Source organism: Ambystoma mexicanum, chromosome 7q (genome assembly GCF_040938575.1).
Source record: "Ambystoma mexicanum isolate Mex_15411 chromosome 7q, UKY_AmexF1_1, whole genome shotgun sequence".
NCBI lineage: Eukaryota > Metazoa > Chordata > Amphibia > Caudata > Ambystomatidae > Ambystoma > Ambystoma mexicanum.
In genome coordinates, this window is record NC_090941.1 from 630513515 (window position 1) to 630535095 (window position 21581).

At 45.7% G+C, this 21581-nt stretch overlaps 1 protein-coding gene across 3 annotated transcripts in view; it reads right to left on the reverse strand.

Annotated features, from left to right (window-relative positions):
* The window catches only part of BRCA2 (BRCA2 DNA repair associated), a 2020919-nt gene that overhangs the window by 1792999 nt on the left and 206339 nt on the right, over positions 1 to 21581 (reverse strand). For all 3 annotated transcript variants that reach the window (XM_069639263.1, XM_069639261.1, XM_069639262.1), the window contains exons 2-3: positions 20384 to 20563; positions 19052 to 19159 (exon numbers count right to left, since the gene is read on the reverse strand). In XM_069639263.1, coding sequence (XP_069495364.1) covers positions 19052 to 19118 — 67 coding nt within the window. In that variant the 5' untranslated portion in view covers positions 19119 to 19159; positions 20384 to 20563. The remainder of the gene's footprint in view (positions 1 to 19051; positions 19160 to 20383; positions 20564 to 21581) is intronic.

The window sequence follows — 21581 nt, forward strand, 5'->3', positions numbered from 1 at the left end:
TCTGCTATACTCCACGGTGCCTCCCGTGTGAGGAAGGAAGACATAATCTGTTGTTGGATGTGCGACTTTCTGTATTTTCACTGGATAAGAGCACATCAGGTGAGATCGTAATCTACGGCTGTTGCATGTGTTAAACGAGCTGTCTAATGTGAATGTGGTGGATGTGTATACAAACATGAATTGATTTGTGTTTCTCTTTTTGAACGGGTACAGAACTGCACCGTGACCTCCCAAACTAGTTGGGCAAGTCATTGCGTGCAGATGTGCAAACCATAATCTAACAGTGTAAAACAGCAAGCGCCTACTTCTTATCTGATGTTGAGGCAGTTGAAAATTAATAAATGTGCAAAAGAAATGATGAGCTATAATGTGTCGAGACTGCTCGCACAACTGCCATTAAATCTGAGAAAGTAAGAAACTAAATTGATGAACGACCCAAAAGACCCGGTCGCGCTTGTGCGCATAAAACTATACATAAACAAGGATTACTTAATGACAGGAGCTAAACTAAAACGACTAGCTTTTTTTTTCAAAAAAAGAAAACTGATTCTCACAAGAAAAGTACACCGAGTAGCATTGATGAGGAGATGATCCTATGCTCTAACGGAAGAGCTAACTTCTGCATTGCCATGCTTTAGCACTAAAATTATTTCACAGATGTTGAACCACCCCAAACACTGATAGTGAGGATGCAAACGCTGTAAATGTAACAAATCAAATTAATCTCTCTACAACTAATGTTAAAAGCGAAAACAAAATGTTAGTGAATCGAAGTCCACTTAGTTGTAGAGTTGCAAGCGGATATGGTTCATGGAGCTGAAGAACTTGTTAATATGCAAGCCAATGCCTATGAATCCGCTGAAACTGCTCAAATTGAGGTAAATGGTGTACGGGAGGTAACAACTGAAGTAGAGATGGAAACTGTGGCAACACAAGACGTAAATGATAAATGCTTGAACAGTCAGAATGACTACAGGGTGGTTGATTCGAGTTTGTTGGAAATCCTAGATATGAATGAAGTGACTCCTTATAAATCTGATTTGCAGAAGAATCCTGAAAACACTGTCAGAATTGAAGTTAATCCGGAAAACGGACAGTTGGTTGTAATTGATGCTATAATTGATGATATTGCATCACTTAGAACAGTGCAAACAGCAGATATGGAATCGACTGTTTGTGATGACCATGCAGTGGATCCACAATTAGATGACAGTACCACAAATATGCGTTCTAATGAAATGTTTGAGGCTTTAGAACATTTGTTAGCTACAATAGGTGACAAATGTAAAAACAGACCGTAAATTAGACGTCCCCTCAATACTATTACATAAAGGTATTAACAAAGGGAGGAAAACCATGAAAGATAGCAGTACCAAAAAGTGAGAAACATAATTCCTACCACTGACTGTACTGGGGATAGTTTAACAGATACAGATCACGATACACCAGTATACAACTATAACACAAGTGAAAGTAGTAATAACCCTCATGACAAAGGAAAAAACTCTCCAAGTCTAGAGCAGGTAAAGAAAGGCATTAAGAAAAAAACAAAAGCAAAAATGAAGGCTAACAAGAAATACGCCCAAGCAGCCATGTACACTGATAATAGACTGAAGAAAAAAAATTGATTTATAATTTATGGACAAGAAGGGACATCCATTATAGGTGAGATAGAAAAACAACCCGTCTCTGCCACATGCACTAATAGCGTGAGCAAACTTTCTGCTCCAGTAACAGGATTAAATAATAGCGACAAGGAACATGTGGTTGCAGTCCATGCACCATTTGCGTTTATGGAAAATACTAAAGCTACCAAGAGGAAGAAAATGAGCAATGACATACGCAACTACTTGGCCGATTCGAATGAGATTGGTCATTCCAATTCTCGATGCGCCAAACTGGACTTAAAGTTGCAGCAAAATGTAGGAAGAAAGCTGAGAAAAATGTAGGCATCCCGGATAATATACTCGCCAACATGCAAAGTATCTACATTGAAATTCCTGAAAGTAATAACTCTAGTGGGAATAAGACACATGATGATCAATCTGTTTCTTTTGAGTCGTTCAAAAAACAAGGAAGTATGAATAACGAATCTCATGCTAATCATCTTAAAAACAAGATAAAGGCCCTACAACTATAAGCAATCGATAAAAATAATAGCAGTCTCCTCAATAGAACACGTATTCGACATATGTCAACGGATAATTCCTCTTAGAATGATCACCTCAAAAGATCTAAGGATCGTAGATCAGCTAGTTGACACGACCAGCGTGACTATGAATATTTGGTGCACCAATAAAGCAATTTTAGAGTAAATTTTACAACATGGCAATGAGTTTAAGAAAGTAGGATACTCATGCCAGGAGACATATAGGAATACAAGTAAACAAGAGACATTGGGCCTCATTACACGTTAGGAGGTAAGGGTTTACCGGTAAGGGCATCGGTACACCCTTACCGCCTTACTATGAGTTCCCTTTGCAGGACCCAACCTTAACGGCTGGCTTTACCAGCCGTTAAAGTAGGGTGCCGCAAAGGGACCTTGGAGCTAATTATGCCCTATGGGGGCAAAAATGGGAATGGGGAAGTGCCTTGGTGAATGGGGAATTACCGCTCCCCCCGCTCACCTTGGAGTAGGGCGGTAATTCCACCATCCACCAAGGCGGACACGGTAAAATACCGGCAGCAACCATGGCGCTAATAGCGCCATGGTTACTGCATACCGTGTAATGAGGCCCATTGCCTATTGCCCCCAGCACCCAAACACAGCAAAGATCCATAGACGTAATCTCGAAAAAAAGAAATCCGATAGGACGATAATAGCGGTTGTAAAGACACAAAGACAAAGACATTAGAAAATGCACAACAATCGGATATTCCTTCAGAGACGTTGGAAGGGTATTGGCAATGGCTTGCTGATACTTTTAAAGCCCAATTTAACAAACACTCTCGATAACATTGATATTGCAATATCCTGGAACACTGGTGAAGAGGAAATAATAGCAAACATGCACTTATTCCTTGCGGTAGCATTGCAAGAAACTTGGATGTGTGAATAATACGACATTGATGGGCGCAGTACCATCCAAAGACTTGCCATAAAAGAACCACTGGGACGTCCTATGGGAGGCCTCTTGACATCGATACAACATCCTTGGACAGGTACTGATACACGATGGTCCACAGACATGGTATTGGCGGTTCTCATCCAATGTGAGAACCATGTGGGCTCACCGGTGCTTGTAATTAACATATATAATCCACCAAATTGAACTTTTAATAAGGCTAATATTCAATCCATTAGGAAAATCTTAAAAGAATGGGACGCAAACATTCTGATCATTTTGTTGGGAGACTTGAATGCTATACTGACAGACGTTTTTCGTCCAGATGAGGAACACTGTAAATCAGGACCACATATGTCCCACATGGCTAATAGACATGGCAAAGGTTGGAATGACCTGATTCAAACATTTAAATTGAAGGTTTTGAATGGTAACAGTCCAAGTGATCCTTTTAGGAAACCAACGAGAATAGGCAGACTGAGTATGTCGACCATGGATTACATTATAATTAATGAATCGGCTGAGGAGTTAGTCTGTGACAGGTCTGTTGGAAGCCATGAAGAAAGTGATCATCTCCCCTTATATCTGTTGTTAACGAAAGGTGTGGAAGAAAAGAACGCACATGATCTAACTGGTAACATCCTGATTAATAATGGCGGGAACCACATAAAATGGAACCCAGCTAACTTGGCAAAGAGTAATCAGATAGAGTTAGAACTCACAAATGTTATTGTCATGAACGAAGCAGTAACAGACACTAATGAATGGGCCCAGATTGTACGTGCAATGCACTGATAAAACTATCTCTGGAAAAATTGCCAAAAGCTCTGCACTTACTGTTTGCATGGATAAGGAAACACAATATGGTCCCTAAATCATGTCAGGAAAGCTGTATATTACCCATATACAAAAAAGGTAGCAGGAAAGATCCTGGTAATTAACACATGTTAGAGATGCTGGACATGCCAAAGTATTTCATATAGAATTGATGCAGTGGATTACAGAGCTTCATATTTTACTGCCTAATCAATCTGGATTTCGAGAAAAATCATTGACACTCCACAACATTACAATTTTGGTCTCAGCAAATAAATATATTTGGGCGAGACGTCAGCTACCCGTCTATGGGGCATTTATAGATTTTCGATACGATTCTTAGAAACAAATTAGAATAAACAAAATTATGGAATAAACTAAAGTGCTGGAACATCCCGCCTGGTTTGTTATCCATGATTAGATTACTACACTCGAATACATCACTGAGAGTGAGAAGTTTCTGGGCCTATTTGTATTGTTATTTATTGTGTTTATATAGCGCTTTAATCCAAAGCGCTGTACATTATAACAACAAGGTACATAAAACATTTAACAGTAAAAGCAATTAACAAAACATGAATCAAACCAGTAAAACAGTATATAGAGCAATTCATCTGTGAGAGTAAGAGGGAAGGAAGGAGGGGGTGAGGATGGGAAAGGAGGATGGGAAAGGAGGAGGGAAAAGAAAGCATTAGGATTAACAAGCAAGGGGGCTAAGGGAAGGGGGGTTAGGATGAGGTGCATGGGGGACATGTGAGGGAAAGGAGATAGTAATGGGAGAAGATATCAGGGAGGGGGATGCAGAAGGAGACATTTCAGGGACGTACGGAAGGAGGAAAAGGTAGGTATGGAGCGGATAGAGAGAGGTAGAGAGTTCCAGTGCAGGGGAGCTAAGAGCTGAAAGTAGAGGAAACGGGAGGAGGCACATGGGGAAGGGGGAACCATGAGAAGGAAGAGATCAGCAGAACGAAGGGAACGGGAAGTGGTGTAGAAACGCACCACGGAGTCCAGCAAGGGCGCAACTTAGCTGCAACTTTATTTAACCTACACTTAAAAGCCATAGGTAAATCTGCTAACACAATGATGTCAAATGACCTAAAAATAGGCCCGCTCAAGATTGGATGGCTCAGCTACGCAGACGATCTCCTTTTGTTAGATTGCACACCTGGTGGTCCCCAGCATAAACTATCAGCATTAGAAACATTTGCTACCACTAATGGGCTAAAAATTAAAATTAATCTTAGCAAGACAAAGGCGATTGCCTTTCAAGGAAAAACGAACTGCGTAGCACGAAAAAAACTTGAGATGGACTAGGAACAAGTTACTTACCTGTAACTGTTGTTCTCCAGCATGGGTCTTCCCTTGGTTCACAGGTCCAAAGTTCACAAACAGCTGTGATGTCCTCCGAAAACTCTTTGTTCGGTCCACGTACAACTTCAGCGCTCTAGCTACATCCAGCGAGTGCAAAGTCCTCTCGGCCGGCGACGGGAAAAAAAACTGCTAGCACAAAGGGCTTGTTGAGATGGAAGTCCGACGGCACCTTGGGCATGAATGAGGGGCGAGTCCTCAGCACTACCCTCGTATCGTGTAAGGTCAGGTATGGAGGCTTGCAGGATAGCACCAGGATCTCTCCCATGAGTCGTGCAGAGGTGATGGTCACCAGGAACGCCGTTTTCCACGACAGAAACTTCAACGGGGCCGAATGCAACGGCTCGAATGGCGGACCCATGAGCCTGGTCAGCACCACGTTGAGCTCCCACGCCGGGGCTGGTGCATTCACCGGCGGGAATGATCGAAACAGTCCTTTCATAAATTCCTTTACCAGGCGATGAGACCACAGGGATGACCGCCCTGTAGTCCTGGTGTATCGGGAAATCGCTGCCAGGTGTATCTTGATTGAAGCGTGATATCGTCCAGCTTTGGCTAGCGACAGTAGGTACGGCAATACTTGAGGGGCCGTAATCCGCAGAGGGTTAATCTTCTGTGCCCGGCACCAGATAGAGAACCTCTTCCACTTATGTCCGTAGCACTTGAGAGTTGAGGACGCCCTGGCCTTCGCAAGAACCTCTCTGCAGTCGGCTGGGATATCGTACCCTCCAAACTGTAGTGCTGCAGGAGCCAGGCCTGCAAGTTCAGCGACTCTGGGTCATGGTCAGCTTGACTGGTGGGGACGCTGACAAGTCCAGAAGGTCCGGGAACCAGATCTGTCTCGGCCACGCCGGTGCGACGAGGATCATCCAGCACCGGGACTTCTTGAGCTTGTTGACGAGTCGGAGCAGCAACGGCAACGGAGGGAACGCATATAGGAACAGGCCGTCCCAGGGGAAAGAGAAAGCATCGCCCATGCTCCTCGGTTGGGGAAACCTGCTGGCGAACTGCTGGCACTTGGAGTTCGTCGCCGTCGCGAACAGGCGGTCTGGGGTTTGCCCCATCGCTGAAAGTGTCGGTCCACTTGGTCCTGGTGTAGTTCCCACTCGTGGCACGAGCACAGCTCCCTGCTGAGTGAGTCGGTGATGGTGTTTTTTTATCCCTGCCAGATGAAACGGCACCAGAAACATTCCTTGAGCAACGGCCCAATTCCACAGATCCGGGGCTTCCTTGGATAGGGCTGGGGACCTGGTTCCGCCCTGCTTCCGGATGTAAAACATTGTGGTGGTGTTGTCAGTGAGGATCCTCACAGCCTTGCCCTTGAGGGACGAGAGAAAGGACCTGAGGGCCCAGAACACCGCCCGGAGCTCCAGGATGTTGATGTGGAGCGGCTTCTCCTCCGGGAGCCAAAGGCCTCTCGCGTGAAGATCTCCGGTGTGCGCTGTTTGTATCCAGCAGGCGTCGAGGAACTCCTGTAGAGGGCGCATCCGAAGCCTGCACAGGCGCACGAGATATATGCAAGAGGACATCATCCCGAGGAGGGACTTGATGGACCTCACCTTGGCCACGTCTGTGGCCAGCAGACGCTGCACCTTGCCCAGGATGGCCTTTGTCCTTTCCTCCGACGGTGAGGCCAGAAGCGCCACCGTGTCGAGCTTGGCTCCCAGAAACAGTGCGACTTGAGAGGGGACCAGGTGGGACTTGGGGAAGATGGAGAACCCCAGGTCCACGAGTAGCTGGACGGTCTTCACTGTGTGTTCCACACCGAGCTCCCTTGTCCTTGCACGGATGAGCCAATCGTCCAGGTAGGGGTAGACGTGGATCCCCTGTAGGCACAGCCACGCCGCCACTGGAGCGAGGCACTTGGTGAAAACCCTGGGTGCCGATTTCAGTCCGAACGGGAGGGCCTTGAACTGGTAGTGCCGCCCTTGGACCACGAACCTGAGGAACTTTCGGTGTCCTTTTAAAATGGGGATGTGAAAGTATGCATCCTCCAAATCCAACGACGACAGGAAATCGCCCTCCTCCAGCTGTCCCAGCACGTGCTGGAGGATGACCATCCAGAACTTCTGTGCCTTGATGTACTTGTTCAGTCGCCGCAGGTCCAGGATGAGTCGCCATCCTCCTGTCTTCTTTTTCACGAGGAAGTACCTTGAGTATACTCCGGAGCCCCGGAGCCTCTTCGGGACGAGCTTGATGGCACCTTTTTTGAGCATTGCCCTTACCTCCAACAGCAGTTGAGGGATGTGATTTTCCTTCCTTTTTTGGAGGGCGTGCCCCTGGGCCAGGGCGTCCAGCACCCAACGGTCGGTGGAGATGGACTCCCACACGCTGACGAACTTCGACAGCTGGCCTCCCACCGGTGTGCTTCGGTGGGGGCCCGACACCACGGTCGGTTCAATCGTGCTTGGAGGATGCCTTGCCGTCTTGGCCTCCCTGGCAACGACGCCGGTGTCCACCCGACTTGCCTCGTCCTCTATAGGCTTCCTGCGACGAGGAGCGGGCCGCTTGGCGGTACGTAGAGGAGCCACTGCCGAACCCCTTGGAGGCACCCTGCTTGCCTCCGGTGCTCCGAAAGGACGGCCTTCGTTGCCGGAGAACGCCTAGGGCCTTAGCTGTCTCCATGTCCGCCTTGATGGCTTGGAGGGACTCATCCACTGTTTTCCCAAACAGATTGTTCCCGTCGAACGGCATGTCCAAAACCTTGGCTTGTACGTCCTGGCGGAAATCCGTCGCCTTGAGCCACCCTCGTCGTCTAAGGCAAACGCAATTGCCTAGCTGGCGGAAACCGGTGTCGGCAATGTCCGTTGCCACCGTAATGGCGTGGTCCGACGCCACTTCGCCTTCTTGCAAGATCTCCAGGGCCTCGGCCCTCTTGTCGTCCGGTAGGAAGTCCAACAGGGGGGCGATCTTGTACCATAACTCCCTGTCATAGCGGGCCACGATCGCGAGGGCGTTGGCCGCCTTAATTGTTGTTGCCGCCGACGAGATAACTCGTCGTCCCATTGCGTCCAGCTTCTTTCCTTCAGCATTCGGCGGGGAAGTTGACGTTGCGGCCGATGCCCCCCCCCCCGCTTTCTTCTTGGCTGCCGCTGAGAAGACCGAGTCAGGGGTCGGTTGTGCCCTAAGGCACAAAGGGGCTGCGTCGGGGACCCGATACTTCTTCTCGTACCGATCCCTCTAGGCAGGCGTCGTAGACGGGTTCTTGAGGAGGGTGAGACCCTTGTCCCAGATGTCATCCAGCAGAGGCACAGCGAGGACCGTTTTCCTCTTGGCCTCGCGCCGTTGGTAAAGGAAACCTTCCTTCTTCTCTTCGGGGCAGAGCTGAAAAAGCTCAGATGCCCTGGCGATCATCGCATGAAAAGATCCGATCTTGTCGGGCGGGGAGGCCCGGGCTGGGGGCGATGGGAGCTCCGTCCCGTCGTCACCGCCGTCGTCGTCGTCGTCGGTACCCGTCGTGGCCTTGTCCGTTCCCATGTCATCCCCAGGGACGGGGGACGTGGGCAAAGGTTGAGTAGACCGTGAGGGCTGAAAAGGCGGGGCTGGATGGATCCATCTTCTCTTGTTTGGGGGCTTCCTGCCAGGCCTGGCTCTGACTCCTCCGTCGAGCCCGATTCCGGTTCGTCCGTCGGTGGTAAGGGCAATCCCATCCTTATCTCCGAACATAAGGATTGTATTGCCAACAAAATGGCCGCCGAGTTGTCCTGCGGCTCCAGAAGCGACGGGTGACTAGGACCCTCGCCGGTGCTGCCGTCGCTCTCGTCGTCACCTTCGTCGGGATCCCTCGCGTGGGAACGGGCCTCTTCGACACCCTCGTCGAGGCCCTCTAGGACTTCTACCAGCTCCTGTTCGCATGCTGGGTCTGTGTCCATAATGGCCACCCCCCCTCTTTTTCCGCCGGGGTCTTCAGAGGGGTCTTTTTGATGGGTCTGAAAGAGGCTTCCCTCCGCGGAGGCAGGGAGACTCTGGGCCCCTGCGGTCTCCTCCACTGGTGTAGCCTCCACAGGCTGCACCAGGGCCGCAGCGATTTCCTCAATAGAGGCCTTGGCCGGGTGAATCAAGGCCTTTACCACCTTATGTGGGCCTGCGGCCTTCACCTTGGGAGGAGGGTCACCGCCTCGCTCCACCTCGGCCGGATCTTTTGAGCTTGATCGTGGCCTCTCCAGAAGCTTCGCCGGGTTCTCGGCCTTCCTCTTCCCTGAGCCAGAGTGTTGGCTCGTGGTTGATGGCGCTGGAGAAGATGCGCCCTGCCTGGCAGCCGAGGAGTCCGACCGTTCGGCGCTCCCTGTGCCCGCGGACTCGCAGTGCTTTGCCTTCTGTTGGGCCCCCGTCGCCGGGGCGCCCTCACAGGACTTAGAAGACCGCTTTGACTTCTTCTTACCTAACGGGCTCTTTCCTTCCAGCCAGTTGGAGAGACGAAGGTGTCGGTCCCTGATGGTCCGTTCCGACATGTTCCTGCAAAACGCACAGTCCTTCTCCACGTGCGTTTTGTCCTCATGAAGGCAGTAGAGACATTTCGAGTGCTCGTCCTCCTTGAACACATTTTGCAGCTGGCATCCAGAGCAAACCCTGAACAGCTTTCCGGGCGTCGAGCTTCCTTTCTCCTGGGCCATGTTCGGGTAGGGCACAGAAACTTCTGGACTCTTCCAAGAAGTGTAACTCGACGAAATCTTCACCCTCGAGGGGCGTAGAAAAATCTGACATGGATTCCCGTTAATCGGATGTAGAGACGGTGGAGCTTGAGCCTCTATTTGACAGAAAATTTTGAAATTCTCTTTGAAAAAAGCGCGAAAACGCAGCACTTGAGCATGCGGTAAAAATCTGAGGATGTCTGCCAGAGGCGGGGCTTAGGGAGAGGGCAGTCATTGGCTGGGGGCAGTATGACCCAGAGACCAGTGAGTGGTTACTACTGAGAAAGACAGATCAGAAACGAAACTGATACTGATTTTTTCTTTAACGAGGATTCCCGGCTTGACGAGGGGGAATATTCATGAGCATGTGAATCCATGCCAGACCCCATGCTGGAGAATTGAGGGACAGGCGATTGAAGTTGTTGAATGTTACAGATACTTGGGAGTGATCATAAATCAGAATCTATCCTGGAAACAGCAATGGATAGACAAAATCTGAACTGTATGAACATCACTATGATGCTAAGCCATTTTATTGGAAAACAAGCTGGGATCTCTATAAAGACAATGCCGTTATATGATGCAGAAATTGCATCCTGTCTATTGTATGGATCGGAGATCTGGGGCATAAAATTGATGGCTGAGATGAAGAGATTTGAAGATAAAATCCAAAAATTCTTACTTCGAATGTCCAGTTTGTTACCTAGTGAATACATCCTCCTAGAATGTAATCAGATGCAGATTAGTGACATTATGGAATATAAAACTGCTATGTTGTATACAAAACCATGCACCTTAAAAAATGAGACAACGATTGTTGATGTGATAAAAGCGGCTGATGTGATTGATAACAATGTACTACGTGCTCTAGAACATATGAAACTGATTTATCATAAATGAGCAAGAGAGAATGCACATGGTTGGTTAGAATCCAGCCAGAGTTAAATATCTTCTGAAAAAAGCTATATATGATGTCAGACAAGAAAGAGACATGATAAAGTTAGCCACTAAAAGTAATAGTGGAATGTACATAGAGCAATAGGAGATTAGCTTGGGAACCTCAAAATATTTGACTGCATTTCCTGATGCTAATACAATTAGACCATTTTTCGTTTTTAAGTTTAATATATCTGAATGCTTGGAGATTATGGGTGCAAGATATTGCATTTTACGAAAGAATAGGTGGTGCAGATTCTGTGGCACGCTTAATATTGAAACAGCAAAACACCTCATCTGCGACTGTGAGAGTCTTAATGCCATTAGATTAAAATATGTGAAGGCATATGACAACAGATGTGATTAAGGTAACTTCAATGAAATCTGGGAGACACGCTTGCAGGGACATGATCTTAATGTCATATTTCACATGATGAATTATTATGAGTATTGACTTGGAATTCTGAAACAACTAGCTGAAGATATTTTTTAATACGTTTTTAGCTTTACCGGTGCACAAATTAGTTGTTTTTAATATTTTATACTGACTTTGTGTCTTTTATTAATTCTGTTTGACAGGATGATTTTATGGTTTGTTATATGTAAAGCCTATGTTGGCTATATGCATATTAATAAAATAAATAAAAGTCTGAGCTGCGAGCCAATGACCTTGACCCTGGTATAGCACCTATTGAGTGTTTAAACAATGTCTGGTAAGGTACTCACATAACACAGAACATGGACAGCAGTGAACACTGCAAACTACAAAATGCAGGCTTTCTGTAGTTCTATTATGAAGGACAGAGCCATGACTTTATTCATGCTGTGCACAAGATAAAGATACAATTGTTAGCAAAATTCCTAGTGGCCTATGAAGGACAGCGCTATATCCTTGTCCATGCTGTGTATGTGAATGATGCGCCAGTTAAAGATACAATTGCTGGTAGAATTCCTAGTGCCTTCTGAAGGACAGGACCATGACTTTGGCTAGTCTTTAAAAGAGAAAGATGTTGTCAGGTGAAATGTAATTGTTGGCAAAATCGCTTGAAAATAGGGAAGGCACAGAGGGCATAGAACAGTGAGCTCAGCCCCTCGCCATTGCTGTTCGGGGCAAGAGAACTGACAGGAAGACGGGTGCAGATGCAGATGGCTGGACGGAGATAAAGAGCAGACAAAAAAGGCTTCCCAGATGGGAGGGGTCAGCCCACTCGTAAATCTTTTTTGGGAGTGTTGAAGCCTTATATGCTGGGCCCTGGCTATTTTGAAATTTATTTGCACAGAAATAGTTTCATTTTCAGATGCTTGAGGAATGACGTCTTGTTCCCCCCTCCCCCCCACACCCCGCTGGCACTTCGGCTCAAAGCCTAAGGGCCTATTGGCAATATGCTAAGCACCATTAAGTCCAAAGGACATTTAAATCTTTTTGAAGCATTCAATCCTATGCATTTTGATGAAAAGCCCACAGGGCAGCAATAGGTCTCTTTTGGGATTTTTTCCAATTATTTCATTTTTTCAATGTTTCCATTTTGTTTTGAATTTTGGGACTTTCTTTTACAAACTTTATTTATTAGAAATGAGCCATGGATGCAGATCCAGAACATACATTGTCACACATGCATTTTCTTTATTTCCGCTATCCGTCCTTACACTGACCAGCTTTGGTGCTCATGTGCTCATAACATTTTATATAACTCCCCCAACTCCTTTCCCCCAAACTCCCCCCCCCCCAAAAGCCCTCCCCCCTCCTTTTAACACTCTAATTCAAGGTTAAGGTAAAATACCTTGCTCTACTCGTGCACTTTCATCTTTCTTGTCAAGCAGGGCCGCCACTCCCTTGCCAGGTTAGTGATCAGAGAATAGAAACATAAAGAAGCACAGTTCGTTTGAAGTACATTTGCTCTCTGTCCACCATAAACTCATGAAAGGGAAGCCAGGTAGCCAGAAACCTTTGGTAACCTACATACGCCAGAGCCGTCACCTTTTGCATAGCCATCACTCACCATAACCTCACACACCACATGGCTATCACCGGTCCTTGCTCATTCTTCTATGCCTGTGCCAGATTTATCCTGACCGCATTCAGCATGTGGGTGATGAGGGAGGTGCCACCTCCGTTGGCACCATAGATTCCCTCTGCTGTGGCCCCAACAACACCACCGCTGGATTAAGGGTCAACAGTACTTTAGTCACTTCCTTGATATTGCTTAAAAAAATTTTTCCAGTATACCTCCGCTAAGGGACATGTCCACCACATATGTATCAAGTCCCCAGTCTTCCCACAATCCCGCCAGCATGTAGAGGGGTAATCCGGGTTAATAGAGCGCATGCGTTGTGGCTTCATATACCACCCCAAACACAGTTTATATGCTGCTTCCTTAATTGGCATACACTTCAAGCTTTTCATTGCCCAACGCCAGATCTGGCCCCACATATCTTCCATAATAGGTTCTCCAAAGTCTTCCTCCCATTTTAACTTTTACGGTAGGACCTCTTCTGGATTTGACCCATCTATCAATCAATAAATCCTCAACACCCCTTTTTTGATTACCCCCCTCTTTTACCGTGAGTTCCAGCCCAATTGGGTTTCTGCTAGCCCTCTTTTACTTTTGTGTTTGAGATCCAGTGTCTTACCAGAGTATATCGAAAGCGTTCAGGTAACTGAAATTTGTGTTTACATTCTTCAAATGTCAAAGGATTCCCTTCTGCGTAAAAATCCCCCAAGATCAGAGTTTGCACAGACCCCCCCCCCACCCAAATGCGTCCAGAAACTGGGTTGCATTCCGGGTGTAGAGTCTGGGTTATAAGTCATTGGCGTGAGACGGCCTCTCCCCAGTTTTATTTTCTACCCCTGCAACGTTTTGTTCCAATACCAGAGGATGGCTTTAGTTGTTTCTAACAGCGTACCCCCTTTTACCCTACGTTTTGGTGTCAGGAAGCGCAAGTTCTCCAGAGTTATTTTCGTTGCATCTCTGTGTACATTTGTCCACCCATTCAAATTCTCCCTGGGAGCCCATTGGAGCATCAGGGCAACCTGTGCAGCCAGTAGGTATCAGCAAAAGTCTGGGACCCCCAGTTCCCCCAGCGCCTGGGGTCAGGACAGGACCTTTCTAGGAACTGTGGGCCACTTCCAGATAAAGGACAATTTCACTCTGCAGGTTTTTGATCGCTAGGTTTGGGATCCGAATTGGGAGTGCGCCCACCACATACAAGAACCTTGGTAGTAGGGACATCTTTGTAGCCGTTATCCGTGCAAACCAAGACAACTCCTGCATGTCCCATCTTTGGAGATCCTCAATACAAGTTTTTAATAATCCCGGAATGTTAGCCCCATATAACTTCTCGTATGTGGGTGTCAGTTTCACCCCCAAATATTCCATTGTTATTTGTTCCCATTTTAGTGGGTAGCTTCCCCCCCACTCCTGTACCTACTCTGGATCTTTTGTGATGTTAAGTGCTTTAGATTTAGCATAGTTATGAAACCCTGAGACCCTAGCGAAGCTATTCAGCAATGTGATGACCCTTGGCAGGGACAGTGCCGCGACCTTTAGGAACAATAGAACATCTTTTTGTGGGCCACTGGCTACCGTGGATATCCCTTGAACCCTTTGATCCGACCTGATTGCCTGTGCCAATGGCACCATGGCAAATATTAGAAGGATAATGGGCACCCCTGATGAGTCCCCTTGTGTATAGGGATGCTATCTGTGAGCTGCCCATTAACCAATATTCTAGTAGTCTGGTTACCATAGTTGGCTAAAATCATGCGAGAGAAAAATCGGCCCGTACCCAAACTTTTCCAGTGTTAGTTGTAAGAAGTTCCAATCTAGGCACCCCCAACGCTTCCATATGCGGGTTGTGATGTTACTGCACCTTCACGATCCACACCATCTGGATTCACCAGTTTTCCTTCCCCGACCGCTTAATGCCCCTTTGGGACATCTACATCAAAGGCTAGCCTGTGCCTTCGTGACACCACACCCCACCTCCATAAACAGATGTGGGTTTATATGTGAGCCCATCACCCACAAGTATAGTCAATCTACCTGACAATTCTGCCACACCTCAACAGCCCATATCCAATGCACCGACCATCAGACTGTCCGAGCTATGAGTGTCCCGTCAGGCAACACAGGGCTTACCTCGCACCCTTACCACACATGCAGCACTGCTCTTCCGAACCCAACCACCAACCACCCGGCACTTGCTATACCCACACTACTCAACTTGGCCAGTGTGAACATGCCCGACTAATTAGGTCCTATTTCTCCTTCTATAGTGGCTGTCCAGCTTCCTTAATCAAGGACAACTACATATTGCTAACTCTGTTAAGGACCCCTTGCAACCAGCAACTACAAACACCATAGCATAGTCTATCTGAGCTACCCAACCTTCTCATTTTGCTTCTTTGTTCCTCCTTGGTGCACAAAGCTGACCTCTTTATGCAATAAACCAATGTGGTTTTCATAATTGAACAATTAATCTTCTGTAAACGAACATGTACATCTATTAGTGTCACATCATCACCCACTTCACTTATCACAATGCATATATGAATCATGTATGTTGTTCCTTAATTCATCAATGTTTTACAAACATGTTGCGTTGCGATAATTCACCATCTCACCATATACTGGCACATGCACAACTTTGATAACGACCTCAGTCGAAACACGTGTTGGCTTTCTTCATATGACTTTCCTCATATGACCAAACACTAGATGTGCTAAGTGAACCAACAATACTCGCGTGCCAAATAAATCAAGACTAGAATACATCCACGTGTTCTGAATTTTTCTAATTAACACCGACAAGATGTGAATGAGTTGTGTCATCAATCCAGCGCCAACACAAACAGGGTTTTCAACCGTCTTGCCTCTACTCTTGGGAATCGGTGAGCTTGTCCCAATGAAACCCTGTACTCTGCAGCAGGAGTAACTCAGCACATTTTTTGAGATCCAGGACAGCACAGGAGTCCGCTTTTCCTACAAGCTCACAAACATCCCTTTCCATACTTGTTTGCATATAGGCATGCTCTGGTCTTGGCGTAGCTCTTCGACCGCACGGTCCACCTATTACAGGTCACGCAACCAGGAACCTTGAATTCTCTTCCAGCAGTTCATTATTGAACGTAGAGGAGTCTTTTGGTCTTAGCGCAGTTGTTTTATCACAGGATCCTCCCATTACAGGTCACGCAACCAGGAAGTTCAATTTTCAATAAACAATTCAGTTTTCAAGGGTAGCAATCTTGCATTTTCCTTCAGTTCAATATTCAATATATGCAGATTGCTTATTTTCATTCAGTTCGGTAGTCAATGTTCGCTGTTTGCTTATTTACATTCTTAACAATCTTTCTTGGGGATTTTGCTCATACTTCTTCTCTCGCGTGGCTCCCTTTTGTTAAATGCTGTTTTGCTCACAATTCGCTGCCTCGCTTAGCTCCCTTTTTGTAAAATGCTTTCTTTCTGTATACAGAGACTACCGATAACCTATCTATTGATACGCGACCACTGCGTTACTTAGTATTCATTAAATTCCCATGTTATCATTATTCATTATTTAGTATTGTCCAGGGATTGTGACAGTGTATTTCCTCACGTGCAATTATTCTGCTACATTGTATTCACTCGCCCTTTTCACATACCCAGTTTCTCATTATCTGAAACTTACTGGTTGTGCCCTTGGCTTTCTGCTGGATTCTTTTGAAACTTCTTTTTGGTCTGAGGTCAGGGCCTCGCCAGCGGCCCCTCAAACACTCCTGGGCTCCCTCCTCAGTCCAGGAGAATGAGCATTTCTTCCTAATCACTTTAAAAGTGATCGGCATGCCTCCCGGTTCCCTTCTCTGCACTTCACTGGCTTCCTGGAGACACGGCTCCCTCGCCAGGCTATCCCTCGCTGCCTGACTCTGCAGATACTCAGCGTCTGAGTCTCATTCTCCACTGGCTGGTCCTGGGCAACTCTGGTTTCTCAGCTGCTCTCCCAACTCGCTCGCCTTACTTCCTGTCACTGCTCCTTTTTTACTCTCCTGAGACTCTGATAGGTTGCAGGTGGGCAAACTTAGTTTCAATTGCCTGACTTTGCCTGAACCTATTAGTGAGACAGGTCTGTTCAGTATACTGGTGTGCCTCTTTAGTCATCTTCTTCGTCCCAGTACCAAAGTGGTGAGAGTAGGTGTGTTCATTACTCTCAGTTTCTTCCTCATCTCAGTACTGGCAGGTACCCCAAGAGGTGAAAAAAGGGGAACTAATCTACAGTAACCCATAAAGTTTGGGTACGGTTAAACTGTCACTAGGATAAGGGGGAAACTGTCTTGTTGAAAGATACCCAATTCCCAATCCTTATCCTCCTCTTTCTAGTACATCTGGTTTGATAATATCTCCTGTTCTTCTCAGGGACAAGGGAACATTGGGCACAATATCCCATAACCACCTCTGAGATGGGGGTTCCTTCCTGAAAGGAGAATGTGGAATACCGCATCGCAACTTGTGGTTGGCAAACGCTTGAGCTATGTGGTTTAGCTACATAGAATCGGTTGGCACCTTTTCCTGTATGAGTTGCCCTTGACATCTGCCACCATTAGAATCAGGGATAAATTGGCACTCAAATCTTGCTTAAATTCCTTTCCTGGGCATGCAACCCAAACCCATGACAACTCTCAAGTGACTCAAGCCTACTATCAGTTGAGATTGTAAAGATAGCAGAGGTATGGCTGCGTTTATTTGCCATCTATTTCATAAGGCTACTATAATGTTTGGAGGATGCAAATCTATTTTGGTAATACAATATTTGCAGTTAAGACACTGGGTGGTGAATCTACTACTGCAGGTGAGGGCCTTAAGGCAATTGACTAGTTTGGAAAATGTTTTTTCTCTTCCCAACAGTCAGAAGGCCAGATCTCAAAAATGTACCAATTGCTCACAGAGTCCCGCAATTCCGCCTATCCGCAGTCCCCTATGTTAAAACTTGGCAACCGCGGACATGGGCAAAGCACTTGATAAAAGAAACTTGGGTGCCGGGGGAGTGTAATCGGGTATCAGGCTAGGAAAGCCCCAGATAGCATTCAGCAAACCAAGCAAGCTTTTATGACATTGTCGCAATGGTTTTGGATGCCCGATAGAAAAGATTCCTTTGCTAGGGATTAATCTGGCCTACACTGAAGCATTGACCCATCTTGACAAAGTGGAAATGTCCCGAACTGAATGAATCCTGGGAGGCAGTGTCGCGGTGGTGAATGAAAAACTGGAGCTCCTCTACCAAAATCACTGGAGCTCTGTCTATTAGGAGTTGCTTAAGGAAGGGACTACGTGGAACATCTCACCAATGATATGAGCATTCTTATTAGCAAGACTTATTGCTTCCATTTCCTTGACTAACATCATTTATCCCAAACATGCATGCTTGATTTTGGGAGATGCCTTTTCTGTGAAAAACAACATTTTCTCTACACGACTGACTGGTTTGTAACTGGTGACCTGTCTCTTGTTTATATAAATACCGGGAACAAAGATATTACATGGGCAAAAAGGTTAAGGGACTCCTTAACTATAGTGGAATTACTTTTTTCGTTTTGCTTATCAACAGTTTTACTGGTGTATAGGGTAGTGGAAGAGGGGGATGGACTTGGAGGGGGGGGCTTCTACAATACAGATGCTGAAATATGCTGCTGTTTTTGTAAATCTAAGCAATGTTTGTCTCTGGTCTAGAAAGGTTGTAATCTACAATCTGCAACAAATTTGAATGGATAAAAATTAGGCTGAAACATTTGTTAGGGATAGTTAAGTGCAGATTGGGCAAATTGTGCAAAAATGATAAGCAATCCAAAAACGCTCCTTCTATGGGAAAGATAAGTGAATTTTAGTACTGAGTTGTCATCAGCTATTCTCTACCATTAGATGCATATCATCTGAATATTACTTTTTCCTTACTAACAGCATTATCCCCTCCATGAAATCAATACTGTTCCAGTCCAAGATGTCATCAAAGGTTTCTAAAACTTTGCCAGCTTTGCAGTGATTTGATCAGATCTGAAATTAGAAGGTTGAAGAAGAATGTTCCAAATGTACAGGTTATAGGAACTTCCTAAAGAACCAGCTAGCTTTATTCCAAACACCTAGTGAGAGAACAAGCAAAGGCATTGTTTTATAACATCAGCACACTGATCACTTAGCTACTGAGACATTCATGTGTTGGGGGTAAAAGCAGGGAGTTGTGCTGATGGCACAGAACAGAGCACAGTACCTGTGTTACTGCAACGGGCTTTAAAGACGTCAAATAATGTTGGTCTGTGAGCCAGTGGATTCGCCATTGTGCTTCCCTCATTGCGGTCCTTTTTTTCACTTTGGAAACCTATAAATATTAACACAACAGGTTTAGGTGGGTCAAAGACCTACAGATTACATTTTATTTAACTTTATAGTGAAAATGCGTTACACAAAGAACCATTAAACAATACTCCCTGGACTCCGGACCTTTTACACCTTAACAACATGTTATCAAGGAAAAAGCAATGCGCAGTGAATCAGAGAAGCGCCAGGTGCAACTAAGTCTTGAAACATAATTCAGAATGATCATAACAAGTATGGACCAAAATGTAATATCATTGGTACCTGAATGTACATTCCATAATTAAACACAATGCAAATTATTATGGTTGAATGAAACATCTGATTGTATGATTGGTGGTCCACATGAAAATGGTATGATGGTGGTCAAGCCCAATTTAAAAGTGTTAAAAGCACTTCAGAGAACTCAGAGGATTGGCCATAACTGCACTAACCTCTCAATCCCTACAAGTTGCTATCAAGATTAATGGCGTGTGAAATACAGTGTTTGATAGTTGCTGTGAGTCTCCCACAACCATGAGCTTTTGAGGGGCACCAAATACACAACTGTTTACTAAAGGGAAGCCCAGAAATCAGTATTCTTACTAGAATTCTGGGTTCCCTGATGGTCTTAGAAGTCAGTCTTGTTCTAAATACACCAGTTCCTATGAGGAACATACAGGAAAAGGACTGAAGTGGCACATTCTTAACGGATTCCAGTGTTTAATATCTACTACACAATTGGCGCATGCTGAAATGTACTGTCTGTTTCATTGAAATCCTCAGCAAATTTCCTTGATTTAATTTAAAAGTAAAATAGATTGGAAATAAGCATGCCCGACCCCTCCAACAAGTGATTTCAGAGTCTGAGCCTTCCTTCCCTCTTTCAGTAAAATATACAATTGTATAAGCATTTCCACAGGCGTTTCACGATAATGTATATCTGAGGAATGAGTCATAAAAAGAATGGAACCCTTATTGTATGTCAAATTATGAGAATGCCTATATCAATGTGCCTATAAAAGTTGGCCAATATCGGACAAACTGATCCAAGAAAAATCAGATCTAGGTAGTTGCAAATGTCAACAATGTTGCACCAAACTGAATAGCTTCACTTCTGTAAATTTGAGCACATATAATCAACGCAGGAGTATAGCTCGCAATTTCAACTTCAAAAGGTATGCCACAATAATGGATTTTGTGAGGTCTGTGGACAATGGAAAGAGCAAAAAGACACGGTATGACTCACCAGGTTATGCGTGATGGCTCCCAAAGCAACAATACTACGAGTGCATCCCGCGCAGATCTATTTCTGGAAAGTCTCCTGTATATGCCATCGGCTGAACTGATCTGTCAAAATCTGAAGATAATGCAGCTGATATGGCACCACAAGAGCTTGAATATCAGATGCTTTGGTATTCATAGAAGCCTGTAAATGGATAAAAAAAAAACATGAGAGAAAACCACTTTGTATTCCAACATACTACTTTGAGCAATTCCATATGGTTCAAGAAAGGGGCTTACTACTAAAATTATTGGACGATATGTTGTCTAGAAAGTAAAGTGAATGAAACATAAATAAAATAAATGTCTTCCTGCAAGCTACGAGAAGCTGGCTAACTCAATATAATCCACAGCCTATAGCCATGGAAGACAAGTCAGTCTTCAATAGTCAACTGGCATCCACACATTTCTAACAATTATTTAAAAGTGTATTTTATTGGCATTTCAACATACAGAAACCAACAACCCCTGCACCCGCCCAGCCGCCCCCTCCTGCAGCGCACAACACCAGGAACCCCTGTGGACACATTCCCTCCCTCCTTTCCTATTCTTCTAGTCAACCAAACAACCGCTTCCTCTGCGGGCACCAAACCGCCCACAAGTCATTTTTAAGAAATTTCATGACCAGGTCCCACTACCAGAAACATTTGGTGGTCACCCTGAATCGAGTAGGTCACCCATTCTTGAGCAACATAGTTACAATCCATGCCAACCCAATCATGTTCTGTAGGGGCACTATTCAGCTTCCATTGTTGTGCCACTTGCAGCAGTGCCGCCACTATCGAAATCACATGCACCACCTTTTGTGCTTTCGAAGGTAGTCACCAAATCCCCACCCATCCCTAGCATAGCCTCCCCAACATTATCTTGAATCGGCGAACAAAAGATCTTGTTCATGGCCTTGTGGATCACGTCGCAGAAGGGCTGTATGTCTGTGCACTCCCACCAGATGGGTTTCCAAGACCCAGGTTCCCGACATCCACTCCAACGAAGCTCTGATACCTCGGGGTAGTACTTATGCAATTTATACCATTGTACCATAACCTTGATCCACATCTCATGACTCTGTATTGCCCATGTGAGTTTAGATAAGTCTTCCCACAACTGAGACCACTGCTCCCCTATAGCGCGTGACCCACTGCAGATTCCCATAGTTTCATGTA